The 17,281-nt window shown below is 48.9% G+C and overlaps 1 protein-coding gene across 1 annotated transcript in view; it reads right to left on the minus strand.

The window, feature by feature from the left end:
- Window positions 1-4,053: 4,053 nt before the first annotated feature.
- Window positions 4,054-17,281, minus strand: part of LOC144601181 (tumor necrosis factor receptor superfamily member 6-like) — a 38,905-nt gene continuing 25,677 nt past the window's right edge. Inside the window, exons 9-11 of the mRNA XM_078413140.1 lie at window positions 16,608-16,630; window positions 14,281-14,296; window positions 4,054-9,571 (exon numbers count right to left, since the gene is read on the minus strand). Of these exons, the coding sequence (XP_078269266.1) occupies window positions 9,243-9,571; window positions 14,281-14,296; window positions 16,608-16,630 (368 nt within the window). The 3' untranslated portion in view covers window positions 4,054-9,242. The remainder of the gene's footprint in view (window positions 9,572-14,280; window positions 14,297-16,607; window positions 16,631-17,281) is intronic.

The following is a 17,281-nucleotide window of genomic DNA, read 5'->3' on the forward strand; positions in this document are numbered from 1 at the left end:
GCCTGGTCGTTGGGGGGGGGAGTTGTTTTCTGCGCAGGTGTGTTGCTCTGTGCTTCAAAGCGTGCGAAGAAGCCGTTGAGGTCGTTCAAGAGAGAGGTGTCACTGTCACAGGTCTGTGGTAAGGGTTTGTAGTCCGTGATGGTCCTAATACCCTTCCACAGGCTCCGTGTGTCTCTGCTGTCACTGAAGTGGGCTGTGATGCGCCGGGTGTAGTGTTGTTTGGCTTTCCTGATGCCACTGGAAAGGTTGGCCCTGGCTGCTCTGAGACCGGCTGGATTGCCCTCTCTGAAGGCAGCATTGCGGACCCTCAGCAGCCCATGGACCTCCCCTGTCAGCCATGGCTTCTGGTTAGCCCGGATGGTGATGGCTCTGGTGTGGGTCACATCGTCAATGCATTTGGTGATGTAGCCTGTAACTGTCTCTGTGTATTCCTGAATGTTGGTTGTGTTGTTGTATGTTGCTGCCTGCTTGAACATGTCCCAGTCTGTAGTCTCAAAGCAGTTTTGGAGTGCAGCTGTGCTGTCCTCTGACCACACACGTACCTCTTTTGAAACCGGTTTGGTGACTTTCACCCGGGGTCTGTATGCCGGTTTCAGCAGAACGATGAGGTGATCAGAGAGGCCGATGTGGGGGAGGGGGGAAGCCTTGTATGCTCCTTTGATGGTCGTGTAGACAAGGTCCAAGGTGTTGTTTTCTCGTGTTGGGAAATCAACATGCTGGTATACTTTGGGCATGACAGTTTTTAGGTTAGCATGGTTGAAGTCCCCAGCTACGATGAGAAAGCCATCTGGGTGTGCTGTCTGCTGCTCAGAGATGGCCCGATACAGTTCGCAGAGTGCCTCCTCTCTGTCCTCGTTGTTGGAACTGGGAGGGATGTAAACAGCGACTAACAGGATAGCTGTTAGCTCCCTCGGGAGGTAGAAAGGCCGGCACTTCACAACCATAAACTCCGCCAGCGGTGAACAGTGTTTGTAGACCAACACAGCGTCCCGACACCAAGCATCACTGATGTAAACAATCACACCGCCGCCGCGAGTCTTCCCCCCGCTAACCGTAGCTCTGTCCGATCGGTAGCATGTTAGCCGGTCGAGCTGAACAGCGGAGTCCGGGATGTTGTCATTAAGCCATGTTTCCGTAAAAACGTAAACACAGCATTCCCTCACCTCACGCTGGGTCGACCGGAGAAGTCTTATAGAGTCCATTTTATTGTCCAGTGAGTGTACATTAGCCATTAGCATGCTGGGAATAGCCGGTCTGTGTGGGCTAGCCGCTAGCCTAGCCCGGATGCCTCCACGTTTACCCCTCTTCTGCTTCCTCTCACACCGCCTGCGGCGTCTCCTCTCCAGCCGGGGGGCAGCACTCGAGGCCGAGGTCAGGCAGAGTATTCTGAGGCCGCTAAGTTCCTCTGCAAGCGTAGCGTCCAGTGTTGATGATGTTGTTTTCTTGTCCAGCAAGAACTCACGACTATACTGTCTACTGCTGACTGTCCAGAGTTGTTGAAGTGACAAACATGACGAACTTGAAAAAACATTAAAAACACTCGAAAAATCGGGAGAGTGTGGGGCCGCTGCATCTGCACGCGCTGCCATTCTGCACATTTTAAATTTCCGCCATTTTGTTCACGTTTCTTCTCCTCGTTTTGCTGAACAAAATGTAGTCTTGCTTCTCAGCACCAATGAGGGGCATGGATAGAGCAGACAGAACCTTTTTCCCCCGGAGTGGAAAAGTCAGACCTATTTCCCTGAAAGTGGGATCGCAAGAAGAGAGAGAGAGTGGGTGAAGAAGGCTTTTGGCACTCTGGCCTTTATCAGTCAGGGAATTAGTCTTGTATGAAGATAAACACAAAAAGCTGGAGTAACTCAGCGGGTCAGACCTGCGTCTCTGGAGAAAAGGAGTAGGTGACGTTTCGCCTCGAGACCCTTCTTCAGCCAATTTGTTTAGTTTAGTTTATGTTAGTTTAGAGATACGGCATGGAAACAGGCCCTCATGCCCACCGAGTCCGCACCGGCCAACGATTACCCATACTCCAGTTCTATCACGTGCACCAGAAGCCAATTAACCTACAAACCTGCACGTCTTAGGGATGTGGGAGGAAACCGGAGCACCCGGAAAAAACCCACGCGGTCACAGGGAGAAAACGTGCAAACTCCACACAAACAGCACCCGAGGTCAGGATCGAACCCGGGTCTCCCGCGCTGTAAGGCAGCAGCTCTACCGTTGCGCCACCAGGCCGCCGCCTCATCGTCTACCGTGCTCCTCGTGCTTTCAAATTCCAGTCACACAATTCTTTGTTTTGTTAATCGAAACAGGGACAAAATCAGAGCAAGTTTATTTTGCACATTTATTTCAATCAGACACTTTCACGACACGCAGGTCATAATTCCAAAGCATTCATTAATAAATCACTAAAGAGCAAATAGGGAATCACTTTGAGGTATTTGCAAACCCTTATGTTCATATTCTCTACATTGTGCAAATAAGCAGTTTTTTCACTACAAAGCTTTTCAAAGAATAATTACACTGGGACACAGCCAATCCCTCCAAAATTATATCTTATCCTTCTAGAGTGGAATTAAAACAGAGCAGTTGATTAAGTGTATTTGTTCAGTTCATTTCCTGCATTTTATTACCTTTTAATCAAATGTAGCCAGTGGTAACCAGTGCCATTCTCTTGGCTGCCGTGTGTTTAGTTTAGTTTCGTTTAGAGATACAGCGCGGAAACAGGCCCTTTCTGCCCACCGGGTCTGCGCCGACCAGCGATCCCCCACGCATTAACACGTATACCCACTAGGGACAATGTTTTGCACTTGCTAAGCCAATTAACCTACGTGCCTGCACGTCCTAGGAGTGTGGGAGGACACCGAAGATCTCAGAGAAAACCCACGCAGGTCACGGGGAGAACGTACAAACTCCGCTCAGACGGCACCCCTAGTCGGGACCGAACCCGGGTCTCCGGCGCTGCGTTCGCTGTGAGGCAGCAACTCTACCGCTGCGCCAACGTGACCGCCCTGTGCCGGGGCAGCAGGGCGAAGGCCGCGGACGCCAACGGGTTCAACAAACTCATCGGGAAGGCTGGCTCCGTCCTGACTCCGTCCGGAGTTGGATTCACGGGAGGTGGTCTGGGAGGGGAGGATGGTCCTCAAACTGCGGAGCATCCCGAACAATACGGCTCACCCCCCTCCATGACACACCGGTCAACCCGAGGAGCACCTTCAGCAGCAGACTGGTTCCACCGAGATGCAGCACAGAACGCCACAGGAGATCCTTCTTACCTGTGGCCATCAAACTCTACAACTCCTCCCCCTTCAGTCTTATCATATCATATCATATATATACAGCCGGAAACAGGCCTTTTCGGCCCACCAAGTCCGTGCCGCCCAGTGATCCCCGTACATTAACACTATCCTACACCCACTAGGGACAATTTTTACATTTTACCCAGCCAATTAACCTACATACCTGTACGTCTTTGGAGTGTGGGAGGAAACCGAAGATCTCGGAGAAAACCCACGCAGGTCACGGGGAGAACGTACAAACTCCTTACAGTGCAGCACCCGTAGTCAGGATCGAACCTGAGTCTCCGGCGCTGCATTCGCTGTAAAGCAGCAACTCTACCGCTGCGCTACCGTGCCGCCCTTGGGGTAGACTGACTCCCCTCCCCTCCCCCCAAATATTTGCACATCCCCAATCCTTTCCACTCATCACTTTAATTTCATGTATCTTGTGTTTCTATGACTTTTGTGTTTCAATTTCCCTCCCGGGATAAATAAAGTTCTATCGTATCGTACCTTAAACAGATATTGGGCTAGAGTTTCTACATTTGACCTACGGTTGTCAAAGCTTATTCTATTCCTTCCTCTGGCTTCACATTTCATGCCTGTTCTCTCCTCAGCTCCTTATCTCTGTACCTTTGGCCTCTTCATCTCCAGCCTCTATCCACCCATCGGTTAATCAAAACCACAATCGTCTGTATCCACCTATCAGTCGCCACAGTTTGCCCCACCCCCACCTCATCCAGCTTACTCCCCCCCTCCCCCACCATGATCAGTCTGAAGAAGGGTCCCCACCCAAAAACGTCGTCTGTCCGTTCCCTCCACAGATGCTGCCTGACCTGCAGAGTTCTTCCAGCGAAGATAGACACAAGATGCTAGAGTAGCTCAGCGGGACAGGCAGCATCTCTGGAGAGAAGGAATGGGGGGGGACGCTTTGGGTCGAGATCCTTTGGAATCTAGATTCCTGTGGAATTCTCTGCCTCAGAAGGCAGTGGAGGCCAATTCTCTGAATGCATTCAAGAGAGAGCTAGATGGAGCTCTTAGGGATAGCGTAGTCAGGGGGTATGGGGAGAAGGCAGGAACGGGGTACTGATTGAGAATGATCAGCCATGGTCACATTGAATGGTGGTGCTGGCTCGAGGGGCCGAGTGGCCTCCTCCTGCACCTATTGTCTATTGAAATGTAGAATGGTTCATTGTTAGCCGAGGGGAAGATGACAACGAGGCCGACAATCAGTGACATTTAATCAGGAGGACAGTAGACCTAGTTGGAGAACTAGGATGGGGGAAGGGACGGAGGGAGTGGGGAAACAAGGGTTACTTGAAGTTAGAGAAATTAATATTCACTCTGCTTGGGTTGAATTTTCTCTAGAGATGCTGTCTGACCCGCTGAGTTACTCCAGCTTTTTGTGCCTATCTCCGCTGGGGTGTAAGCTTCCCCAGCGAAATATGAAGTGCGGTTCCTTCAATTTTCGAGGGACTGGGAGGGGGAGTCAAAGTGTTTGGCAGCCTGGAGATCAGGTAGGCCTAGGCGGACTGAGCGGAGGTGTTCAGCAAAATGATCGCAGAGTTCCTAGAAACATAGAAACTGGCTCTCCCTCATCCATTCTACCCGTTACTGTTGTGGTTCCCTAAGCCTCGAAATTAAGACGGGCGACACGGAGAATTCTTCGAGAAGTTAAAAGCCTTCATTTGCAAACAACTGCTGGAACAACCAGGAAACCAACCTCCTGACTGCCCACTCAGTACATCCGGCAGCCTATTTTTGTAAGATTTTTCCAAACCTATCTTCCTTACCTCATCTCATACCCACATTCTTTTCTACAATCATTCATTTCTTTGCAGTCACCCTGTCTGTCCTGCCACCATTAAATCCCATTCTTTAATTTATCCTTAACTTAATGTTCTTATCTCTTCATATTCCGCCACCCTTGCTTTCTATTCTAGTCCATCCATCATCCCAAGACATATGTCTTTTCTTATCTCGCCACCATTATCTTTCATCCAAATGTAACAAGGTTACAGACAGTTGCAAAAGGCAAAGAGACCATGTTTGGCACATCAAAGTATAAAGAATGCTGAGATAAAGCAGTTACAATGTAACTGGTAAACATCTTCTTAATGTGCTCGCCTAATTAAAGCAGTCACAATGTACCAAAATATAAAGAACGTCTAAGCAGTTCCTGTGGACTGGAGGGTAGCCAGAGTTGAGAGAACATTGGAAAATGATCACCAATGCATCCATGATTTCTAAGGCCACCTCCTTGAGTACACTGGGATGCAGACCATCAGGCCCTGGGGATTTATCTGCCTTCAGTCCCAACAGTTTAGCTAACACCATTTCCTGACAAATGTGGGATTCCCTTCAGTTCCTCCCTCCCACTAGATCCTCGGTCCCCTGCGCATACGTATATATATTTCAAAGGACACAATGATAGATTTGTCACCAGTGCAAAGAGGAAACCATTTTCCATCACCTTTAGTTTGTGATTCCAGTGACCTCCACAATTCAAAGTATGTACAAAACCCACACCAGTCACCCTCATTCATACAAAGTTGATCATGTAAACAACATACAAATCACGTAAAGATTGCTAAAAGTTGGGAACAGCATCTCCACAAGTGGCTAAGAAGACAGGTTTGGCTCGATCAGTCCTTTCCTTTTGGCACAACTTCAGAGAGCTCAATCTTCAAAGATTAACGACATTTTAACACAATGGGAAACATAGAAAAATAGGTTTGGCCCTTCGAGCCAGCACCGCCGTTCAATATGATCATGCCTGTTTATCCAAAATCAGTACCCCGTTCCTGCTTTTTCCCCATATCCCTTGATTCCATTGGCCCCAAGAGCTAAATCTAACTCTTCAAGAGAGTTTTCAAAACATCCAGTGAATTGGCCTCCACTGCCTTCTGTGGCAGAGGATTCCACAGATTCACAACTCTCTGGGTGAAAAAGATTTTCCTCATATCATATCATATCATATCATATCATATCATATATATACAGCCGGAAACAGGCCTTTTTGGCCCACCAAGTCCGTGCCGCCCAGCGATCCCCGTGTATTAACACTATCCTACACCCACTAGGGTCAATTTTTACATCTCAGTCCTAAATGGCCCGCCCCTTATTCTTACACTGTGACCCCTGGTTCTGGACTCCCCCAACATCGGGAACATTTTTCCTGCCTCTATCCTGTCCAATCCCTTGAGAATCTTTTCAGGTGCAGGTTTGTAGGTTGTATATTGTAAATAACTGGGGTCCCGGCACTGAGCCTTGCGGCACCCTAGTCGTCACTGGGAAAACAGTGGCTTTGGCCCTGAGAGATACAGCGCGGAAACAGGCCCTTCGGCCCACCGAGTCCGCACCAACAAGTGATCCCTGGATATTAACACAACCCTACACACACTGGGGCCAATTTTACATTCGTGCCAAGCCAACTAACCTACAAACCTGTACGTCTTTGGAGTGTGGGAGGAAACCAAATATCTCAGAGAACACCCATGGAGAGAATGTACAAACTTCGTACAGACAGCACCCGTAGTCGGGATCAAGCCTGGGTTTCTGTCACTGTGAGGCGGTCGCTCTACCACTGTGCCACCGTGCTGCCCCAAAGTTTAACGACATTTTAACTGAGGGGCAAACAGTGACTTTAGATTTTAGAGAGGCAGCGCGGAAACAGGCCCTTCGGCCCACCGAGTCCGTGCCGACCAGCGATCACCCTGCACGCTAACACTATCCTACACACACTAGGGACAATTTACAATTTACAGAAGCCAATTAACCTACAAACCTGCATGTCTTTACAGTGTGGGAGGAAACCGGAGCACCCGGAGAAAACCCACGCAGTCACGGGGAGAACGTGCAAACTCCAAACTGGAGTTTTTGATTAGAGATTTCAAGGCTCCTGTTCCAGTAATCAATTGGTACGAGGAATTACAATGGCGATAAGGAACTGCAGTTGGGTGAATCCTGAGGAAACACAAAGTGCTGGAGGAACACAGCAGGTGGAGGGAATGGGTAGACTATTATATGTAAATTCCAGGCTTAAAAGGGGCTTTGCTATCTTCTGGGGCCCATAGATCCATGTTAACAAGAGAGGTGGGACTTCTGAGAAAGATTTTATATATGTTGAATGTGAATTCATAATAATAATGGGTAGGACAGGTTTAGAGGGATATGGGCCAAACGCAGGCAGGTGGGACTAGTGTGGATGGGGCATGTTGGCCGGTGTAGTAAGGGTGTCAGACGTTCTGGGGAGAACGCAGGGGAATGGGGTTAGGAGGGAGAGATAGATCAGCCATGATTGAATGGCGGAGTAGACTTGATGGGCCGAATAGCCTAATTCTGCTCCTGTCACTTATGATCTTATGACTTATGAACTGGGGCGGCACAGTGGCGCAGCTGGTAATATAGAAACATAGAACATAGCTGCAGGAGGAGGCCATTGGGCCCTTCGAGCCTGTACGCACCGCCATTCATTGTGATCATGGCTGATCATCCACGATCAGTAACCTGTGCCTGCCTTCTCCCCATATCCTTTGATTCCGCTAGCCCCTAGACTAGAGCTCCATCTGACTCTCTTTTAAACTAATTCAGTGAATTGGCCTCCACTGCCTACTGTGGCAGAGAATTCCACAAATTCACAACTCTCGGGGTGATAAATTTTCTTCTCACCTCAGTTTTAAATGGCCTCCCCTTTATTCTTAGACTGTGGCCCCTGGTTCTCGACTCCCCCAACATTGGCAACATTTTTCTAGCTTGTCCAGTCCTTTTATAATTTTATACATCTCTACAAGATTCTCCCTCATCCTTCTAAACTCCAGTGAATACAAGCCCAGTCTTTCCAATCTTTCCTCATATGACAGTCCCGCCATCCCAGGGATTAACCTCGTGAACCTACGCTGCACTGCCTCAATAGCAGTTGCTGCCTCAAAGCGTCAGAGAACTGGGTTCGATCCTGACTGGTCCACCTGTCAGTATGGACGTTCTCCCTGTGACCTGCGTGGGTTTCCTCCGGGTCCTCTGGTTCCCACACTCCAAAGACGTGCAGGTTAATTGGCCTCTACAAATTGCCCCTAGTGTGTTGTGGGATGACTAGTGTGAACAGGTGATGGTCAGCACGGACTCAGTGGGCCGAAGAGCCTCATAGAGCCATAGAGTGACACACTGTGGAAACAGCCCCTTCGGCTCATCCTGCCCACACCGGCCAACATGCCCCAGCTACACTCGTCCCTCCTGCCTGCGCTTGGTCCACATCCCTCCAAACCTGTCCTATCCATGTACCTGTCTAACTGTCTCTTAAACATTGTTTCCACACGGTATCTCTCCACTAAACTAAAACTGACTCCCGAAATTTGACCTCTTAAACTGTTCATCAATCCATGCCTGAACTCTGGAGAGGTGACGTTTCTGGTCGGGTCCCTTCTTCAGTTGGAGCAAAGGTCCTGACCCGAAGCGTCACCCATCCACACCCTCCAGAGATGCTGCCCTCGGAACAATGCAGGTGTTTTGTGTGAATGGAACCCGGAAGACCGGACTGGACTTGGATTCACTGGAATTTAGAAGGATGAGAGGAGATCTTATAGAAACGTAGAAAACTCTTAAAGGATTGGACAGGCTAGGTGCAGGAAAAACGTTCCCCATGTTGGGGGAGTCCAGAACCAGGGGGTCACAGTTTAAGAATAAGGGGTCGGCCATTTAGGACGGAGATGAGGAAAAAAACGCTTCACCCAGAGAGTTGTGAATCCGTGGAATTCGCTGCCACAGAAGGCAGTGGGGGCCAATTCACTGGATGTTTTCAAGAGAGAGTTAGATTTAGCTCTTCGGGCTAACGGAATCAAGGGATGTGGGGGAGAAGGCAGGAACGGGGCACTGATTTTAGATGATCAGCCATGATCATATTGAATGGCGGTGCTGGCTCGAAGGGCCTACACCTATTTTCTATGTAATCCAAGCCTCATGTTCAGTCCCTCAGCTTTTTTCACTCACATCCTTTTCGGCGGTTTCAACGACGGTTTTTTCGTCGACGTCCAATTTCTGCAAGATGTTTTCCGCCGGACGTACCCAGCCTAGATTTCGAAGGACCCCGATCAGTTTGGGCAGCGCCCCTCTCTTCCCGTTGCTCTGGTACCACTCGTACAGGATAGTGAACCCCTGCCGGCTTTTATCGTCCCGGTAATCGGCTTCGATCTGCTGCAGCTTGGGTTCCGTCAGCCCCAGGCTCAGGCCGAGCTGGTGGTAGCTCCGCGGCTCAATCTCATCCGCGATCATCTGCAGCTGCCCGTCCGACAGATCGACCTCTGTTTACGGAAAAAGAATGGGGAATGCTTTGGCCAAGGTCAACAAATATCGAGGGGGCGGCGGGGCGGCGGCAGAAACATAGAAGCGGAGAACATAGGTGCAGGAACAAGCACCGCCATTCAACACGATCGTCCAAAATCAGTGCCCCATTCCCACTTCCTCCTCATAATCCCTCGATTCCATAGAAACATGGAAAATAGGTGCAGGAAGGGGCCGTTTGGCCCTTCGAGCCAGCCCCGCCATTCATTGTGATCATGGCTGATCGTCCCCAATCAATAACCCGTGCCGGCCTTCTCCCCATATCCCTTGATTCCACTAGCCCCTAGAGCTCTATCTAACTCTCTCTTAAATCCATCCAGTGATTTGGCCTCCACTGCCCTCTGTGGCAGAGAATTCCACAAATTCACAACTCTCTGGGTGAAAAAGTTTTTTCCTCACCTCAGTTTTAAATGGCCTCCCCTTTATTCTAAGACCGTGGCCCCTGGTTCTGGACTCGCCCAATATTGGGTACATTTTTTCCTGTATCTAGCTTGTCCAGTCTTTTTTATAATTTTATATGTTTCTATAAGATCCCCTCTCATCCTTCTAAACTCCAGTGAATACAAGCCCAGTCTATTCAATCTTTCCTCACATGACAGTCCCGCCCGTCTCAGGGATCAATCTCGTGATTCCGTCAGACCCGAGAGCCACATCTAACTCAATAGCCGGCCTGACAGCACCATGAGACATGGGTTCGATCCTGACCGCGGCGCTTGTCCGTGCGGAGTTTGTACCTTCTCCCCCCCCCCCGCGACCTGCGTGGGTTTTCTCTGGGTGCCCCGGTTTCCTGCCACACTCCCTCCAAAGATGCGCGGGTTTGGCAGGCTCATTGGCTTTGGTAAAATTGTGAATTGCCTCTAGCGTGCGTGGGACGGTGTCAGTGCGCGGGGATCGCCGGCCCAGCACGGACACGGTGGGCCGAAGGGCCTGTTCCTGCGCTGCATCCCTCAACTAAACTCAAAAAGGGACGTGTTACACATAGACACCCTCTGCATTTGTGAAGGGGCTCTGGAGAAAAGGAATAGGTTCCGTTTCGGGCCGAGACCCTTCTTCACGCCCACTCACACTAGTTCTACGTCATCCCACTTTCGCACCCACTCCTCACACGTAAGACTATGGGCCAGGTGCCGCAGAATGGGGTTGATATGGGTAGGTCCACACTGGCCATCATGGGTGTGATGGGCCGAATGGCCTGTTTCCATGCTGTACAGCACTATGACCCTCCATGTTCCATTGAATTCCATTGGTGATGGGTACATGGAACATAAGATCACACGTGATAGGAGCAGAATTAGGCCATTCGGCCCATCAAGTCTACTCCGCCATTCAACTATGGCCGATCTATCTCTCCCACCTAACCCCTTTCTCCTGCCTTCTCCCCATAACCTCTGACACCTGCAACGAGCTGCCAGAGGAGATAGTTGAGGCAACGTTTAAGAAACAGTTAGACAAGAACATGGAAAAGACAGGTTTGGAGGGATATGGGCCAAACGTGGGCAGGTGGGACTAATGTAGATGGGACATGTTGGCCAATGTAGGCACGTTGGGCCGAAGGGCCCGTTTCCACGCTGTATCACTCCATAACTCTACAAATCACATTGTATCTTTCTTTGGCCTTCAAGGTTTTGCTGTGCTCCCAGTTTTAGAAACAGAAAATAGGTGCAGGAGTAGGCCATTCGGCCCTTCGAGCCAGCACCTCCATTCAATATGATCATGGCTGATCATCCAGAATCAGTACCACTTTCCTGCTTTCTCCCCATATCCCGTCATACCGTTAGCCCTAAGAGCTAAGTCTAACTCTCTCTTGAAAACATCCAGTGAATTGGCCTCCACTGCCTTCTGTGGCGAAGAATTCCCCAGATTCACAACTCTCTGGCTGAAAAAAAATTTCCTCATCTCAGTCCTAAATGGCCAACCGCTTATTCTTAAACTGTGACCCCTGGTTCTGGACTTCCCCCAACATCGGAACATTTTTCCAGCATCTAGCCTGTCAAATCCCTTAAGAATTTTATATGTTTCTGTAAGATCCCCTCTCAACCTTCTAACTTCCAGTGAATGCAAGCCCAGTCGATCCATTCTTTCGTCATATGTCAGTCCCGCCATCCCGGGAATTAACCTGGTGAGCCTACGCTGCACTCCCTCAATAGCTAGAATGGCCTTCCTCAAACGAGGAGACCAAAACTGCACACAGTACTCCAGGTGCGGTCTCACCAGGGCCCTGTACAACTGCAGTAGGACCTCCTTGCTCCTAAACTCAAATCAATAGACAATAGACAATAGACAATAGACAATAGGTGCAGGAGTAGGCCATTCAGCCCTTCGAGCCAGCACCGCCATTCAATGCGATCATGGCTGATCACTCTCGCTATGAATTGTATAATCTACTGTGATTAACATTTAGTCTAAATGACACAGCACCATCTTCTGGATTCAAAGCTAAAGCCAAAAATGAGAAAAAGAATTGGAAAAGTCACTAGATCGGGGGTTTGGAGATGCCAAACTGAGAGAACAGCACCACCTGCTGTCCACAGCAAGCATTTTCCTTGTCACCCATTCCTTTTCTCCAGAGTTACTTGAGTTTTTTTATGTCTATCTTCGGTTTAAAATAGCATGTGCAGTTCCATCCTACATACTTTCTTCTCAACTGCCCACAGCGACCATTTAGATTAGGTTAGCGATACAATACAGGCCTTGCAGCACCAGAGACCCGGGTTCGATCCTGACCTCGGGTGCTGTCTGCACGGAGTTTGTACGTTCTCAATAGACAATAGGTGCAGGAGGAGGCCATTCGGCCCCGCGAGCCAGCACCACCATTCAATGTGATCATGGCTGATCATTCTCAATCAGTACCCCGTTCCTGCCTTCTCCCCATACCCCCTGACTCCGCTATCCTTAAGAGCTCTATCTAGCTCTCTCTTGAATGCATTCAGAGAATTGGCCTCCACTGCCTTCTGAGGCAGAGAATTCCACAGAATTCTCCCCGTGATCTGTGTGGGTTTCCTCCGTGCGCTCCAGTTCCCTCCCACACTCCAAAGACGCACAGGTTTGCAGGTTAATTGGCTTTGGTAAAACCTGTAAATTGTCCCTAGTGTGTGTAGGATAGTGCTAGTGTACGGGGTAATCGCTGTTCAGTGCAGAGTCGGTGGCCATGGGGCCTGCTTCCACACTGCATCTCTAAACTGAACTATGGAAACAGGCCCTTTTCCCCACCGAGTCCGCGTCGACAGACGATCACACGTTCATACTAGTTCTATGTTATCCCATGTTCTCATCAACTCCCTGCACATCAGAGGGGCAATTTACAGAAGCCACAGAAGCACGTCTTTGGGGTGTGGGAGGGAACCGAAACACCCGGAGGAAACCCACGCGGTCCCGGGGAGAATGTGCAAACTCCGCACAGACAGCACCTGAGGTCAGGATCGAACCCGGGTCTCTGGCGCTGTGAGGCAGCGGCACTACCAACTGTGCCCCGACCGGCAGCGGCAGCGTCTCCGCCCGCCCCGGATCGCGGGGCTCGGGTCGGCCTGCCGCGGACCTTTCACCGTCCGGCACGGCCTGGAACGTGGCAACCACAACAGCCTCACCGCGGGAGAAGACGGCAGGGGAAGAGAAAATACATTCTGGCCTTCCATCACAGCGAGGAGGGGACTGGAGGAGACTCACTGTGATGGATGCTTCTTTTTCTTTTGTTTTGTGTTGGGTGCGATTGCGTGTGTTATTGCTCGTATTGCTGGACTGTGGGTGACTTTTCATTTCACTGCACATCTTGTATGTGTATGTGACAAATAAACATGACTTGACTTGTTAGCTACCACACCAGATCTAAGGATAACATTAATGAGTAAAGATAAACCTTTCCCTCCAGTCCATTCAAAGTGGTATCAGGTCCACATCTGAGCCTAACACATAGAGTCCGCAATGCACAAAGCATATGGCTCAAAATATGTCAAATGTTGCACCATTATCATTTCACAACTCAATTAATTTTAGTTCAGGTCGTTTCTATCGCAACAAACTTGGATTGTTTTTTTCTGGCACCAGAGGTTGTGATAGAAGAACATTTATGTTCTTCAAGTGTTGAAGAACAGGCTATCAAGGTTATCAGGCAACTGAACCATCCTATCACCAACTAAAGAGCGATGACGTTTCGGGACGTGACCCATCTTCAGACCGACCTGAAACATCACCCATTCCCGGCCGAACCTGTGGAATTCTTTGCCACAGAAGGTTGTGGAGACCAAGTCAATGGATATATTTAAGGCAGAGAGAGATGGATTCGAAGAAACATAGAAACTGCAGAAAAATTGGTGCAGGAGTAGGCCTTCGAGCCAGCACCACCATTCAATATGAGCATGGCTGATCATCTACAATCAGCACCCCGTTCCTGCTTTCTCCCCGTCTCCCTTTATTCCTTTAGCCCTAAGAGCTAAACTTGATTCTTGATTAGTACGGGTGTCAGGGGATATGGGGAGAAGGCAGGAGAATGGGGTTGAGAGGAAAAGATAGATCAGCCATGATTGAATGGTGGAGTAGACTTGATGGGACGAATGGCCTAATTCTGCTCTTATCACTTATGAACATAAACCAGTCCCTTCCTACACATAAAGAATACAGGAACAGAATTATGAAAGTACAAAATGTACAAACTCCACGTGGTGGCATCTGTTACCTGGTACAACTGGCTCCTGTGGAAAACAAAAGGGAAATAATTACTTTGTAGAAAATAACTGGGGAGAGAGAACAAACAGCACCTCATTTTTCGCTTGGGCAGCTTACATCCCAGCGGTATGATTACGGATTCCTCAAATGTCAAGTAACCCTCGCGTCCCCTCTCTCTCCGTCCCTCCCCCACCCGAATTGTCATACTAGTTTCGCTGTCGTCCTGCTGAGTTTCACTGTTCGTATCCACTTGTTATCACCTTCTCCTCAGCCATCAATGGACCATTGTGGGCTCCAAATTTCCGTGATCATCGTTGCCGGCATCCATTTGTTCTTTGTACCTCTGGCTTCCCGCTTCCCTCTCCCTGAATCTCAGCCTGAAGAAGGGTCTCAACCTGAAACGTCACCCGTCCCTTCTCTCCAGAGATGCTGCCTGTCCCGCTGAGTTACTCCAGCTTTTTGTGTCAATCTTGGACATTTACTGCCTTACAGAGCCAGAGACCCGGGTTTGATCCTGCCTACGGGCGCTGTCTGTACGGAGTTTGTACGTTCTCCTCGTGACCCGAGTGGGTTTTCTCCGAGATCTTTGGTCTCCTCCCACACTTCAAAGACGTGCAGGTTTGTAGGTTAATTAGTTTGGTATAAAATGTAAAATGATCCCAAGTATGTGTATGTCAATGTGCAGGGATCGTTGGTCGCCGCGGACTCAGTAGGCCGAAGGGCCTGTTTCCGCGCTGTATCTCTAAACTAAACTAAACTGGTCAGGGTCAGGCTGAAAGGAACCCAGACAAGACACTTGGGATCTTTGACTTGCGAGATTAAGGGACTATCTCAACGTTTGAGAAGATGCTTGGATAGGACAGGTTTAGATGGATATGGGGCCAAACGCAGGCAGGTGGGGCTAGTGTAGATGGGACATGCTGGTCGGCGTGGGCAGGTTGAGCTGAAGGGCCTGTTTCCACGCTGTAAATTTGTGTGAATATGTGGGCAATTTTGTTGGTTGTGGTTTGCAGAATCACTGAAGACGGCAGAGAGACTGTAGCATTTATCCTGCAACTTTCTTCCTGTGTGAGTGGAGGAAAGTATGAGCCACATTGTGGGCAATCGCCCACACAGACACAGTACCGCTTCGAGAAGCTGCTCGGATTTTAACCAGCCTGGGTGTAATCATCAGTAATTGTCGACATTGTGTTCAGTTTACTTTTAGTTTTAGAGGTTATGGCATGGAAACTCAGCCCACCGAGATGCCGACTTTCGATTACACGTTCACACAATTTGTGTGCGTAGGAAGGAATTGCAGATGCTGGTTTAAACCGAAGACAGACACAAAAAGCTGGAGTAACTCAGCATCTCTGGTCATTTCTTCTCTTCAGAGATGCTGCCTGTCCCGCTGAGTCACATTAGTTCGATGTTTAGTTTAGTGCAATGGGGTCAGGAGGGAGAGGTACATCAGCCATGATTGAATGGCGGAGTAGACTTGATAGGAGTAGAATTAGGTCATTCAAGAGAGAGCTAGACAGAGCTCTTAAGGACAGCGGAGTCAGGGGGTATGGGGAGAAGGCAGGAATGAGGTACTGATTGAGAATGATCAGCCATTGAATGGCGGTGCTGGCTCGAAGGGCTGAAGGGCCTACTCCTGCACCTATTGTCTATTGTCTATTCAGCCTATCACTTATGAGCTTATGACCTGACGGACAGCCCCCTTAGTCAGGATCGAACCCGGGTCTCTGGTGCTGTGAGGCAGCAACTCTACTTGTTCATTAGGAGATTCTTTTGCTTGCTATTTCTCGGGGTTTGATGACTGCCAGCTAGTGAGTACTTATTGTCCTGAGAAACAAAGAAACATAGAAAAAAAGGTGTAGGAGTAGGCCATTCGGCCCAGCGCCGCCATTCAATATGATCGTGGCTGATCATCCAAAATCACTACCCCACTCCTGCTTTCTCCCCATATCCCTTGATTTCTTTAGCCCTGAGGGCTCTATCCAACTCTCTCTTGAAAACATCCAGTGAATTGGCCTCCACTGCCTTCTGTGGCAGAGAACTCCACACATTCACAAATCTCTGGGTGAAAAAGTTTTTCAACTCTTTACTGTATCCAACTCTCTAACTCTCTTGAATGCATGAGAGAGTGGGTCTTTGAATGGGGGTTTATATATATTCTGATAAAATTCAGATAAATTCATACTCTTTCATACCGGCCCTGATTATTCCTGCAGACCAACACAGCACATTGGATCATTGCCGCTTGACAGGCTGTCGGGATTTAACTAAAAATATATTTTTAAACAAAGCTTCCACATAATCTCCTCCCCCTGTGAAATGGTGACTGATACCCACCTCTGAGTTTTGCCCGTTGACAGCTGGAAAACAAATAAATAGTTAGATCTGAGATAACATGGGCGGTTATGAAAAATAACTCATAATATATAAGGTTAAATCGTTGGGTATTAATAGTGAGGTTGCAAGATGGATTCAACAATGGCTGAATGGGAGATACCAGAGGGTAACGGTTGACAATTGTATGTCAGGTTGGAGGCCAGTGTCTAGTGGAGTGCCCCAAGGATCTGTGTTGGGTCCACTGTTGTTTGTCATTTACATTAATGATCTGGATGATGGTGTGGCAAATTGGATTAGTAAATATGCAGATGATACTAAGATAGGTGGAGTAGTTGATAGTGAGGTAGATTTTCAAAGTCTACAGAGAGACTTGGGCCTTTTGGAAGGGTGGGCTGAAAGATGGCAGATGGAGTTTAATGCTGATAAGTGTGAGGTGCTGCATTTTGGTAGGACAAATCAAAATAGGACGTACAGGGTAAATGGTAGGGAATTGAGGAATGCAGTGGAACAGAGGGATCTGGGAATAACTGTGCATTGTTCCCTGAAGGTGGAATCTCATGTGGATAGGGTGGTGAAGAAGGCGTTTGGTATGCTTGCCTTTATAAATCAGAGCATCGAGTATAGAAGTTGGGATGTAATGTTGAAATTGTACAGGGCATTGGTGAGGCCGAATC

Source organism: Rhinoraja longicauda, chromosome 16, assembly GCF_053455715.1.
Source record: "Rhinoraja longicauda isolate Sanriku21f chromosome 16, sRhiLon1.1, whole genome shotgun sequence".
NCBI lineage: Eukaryota > Metazoa > Chordata > Chondrichthyes > Rajiformes > Arhynchobatidae > Rhinoraja > Rhinoraja longicauda.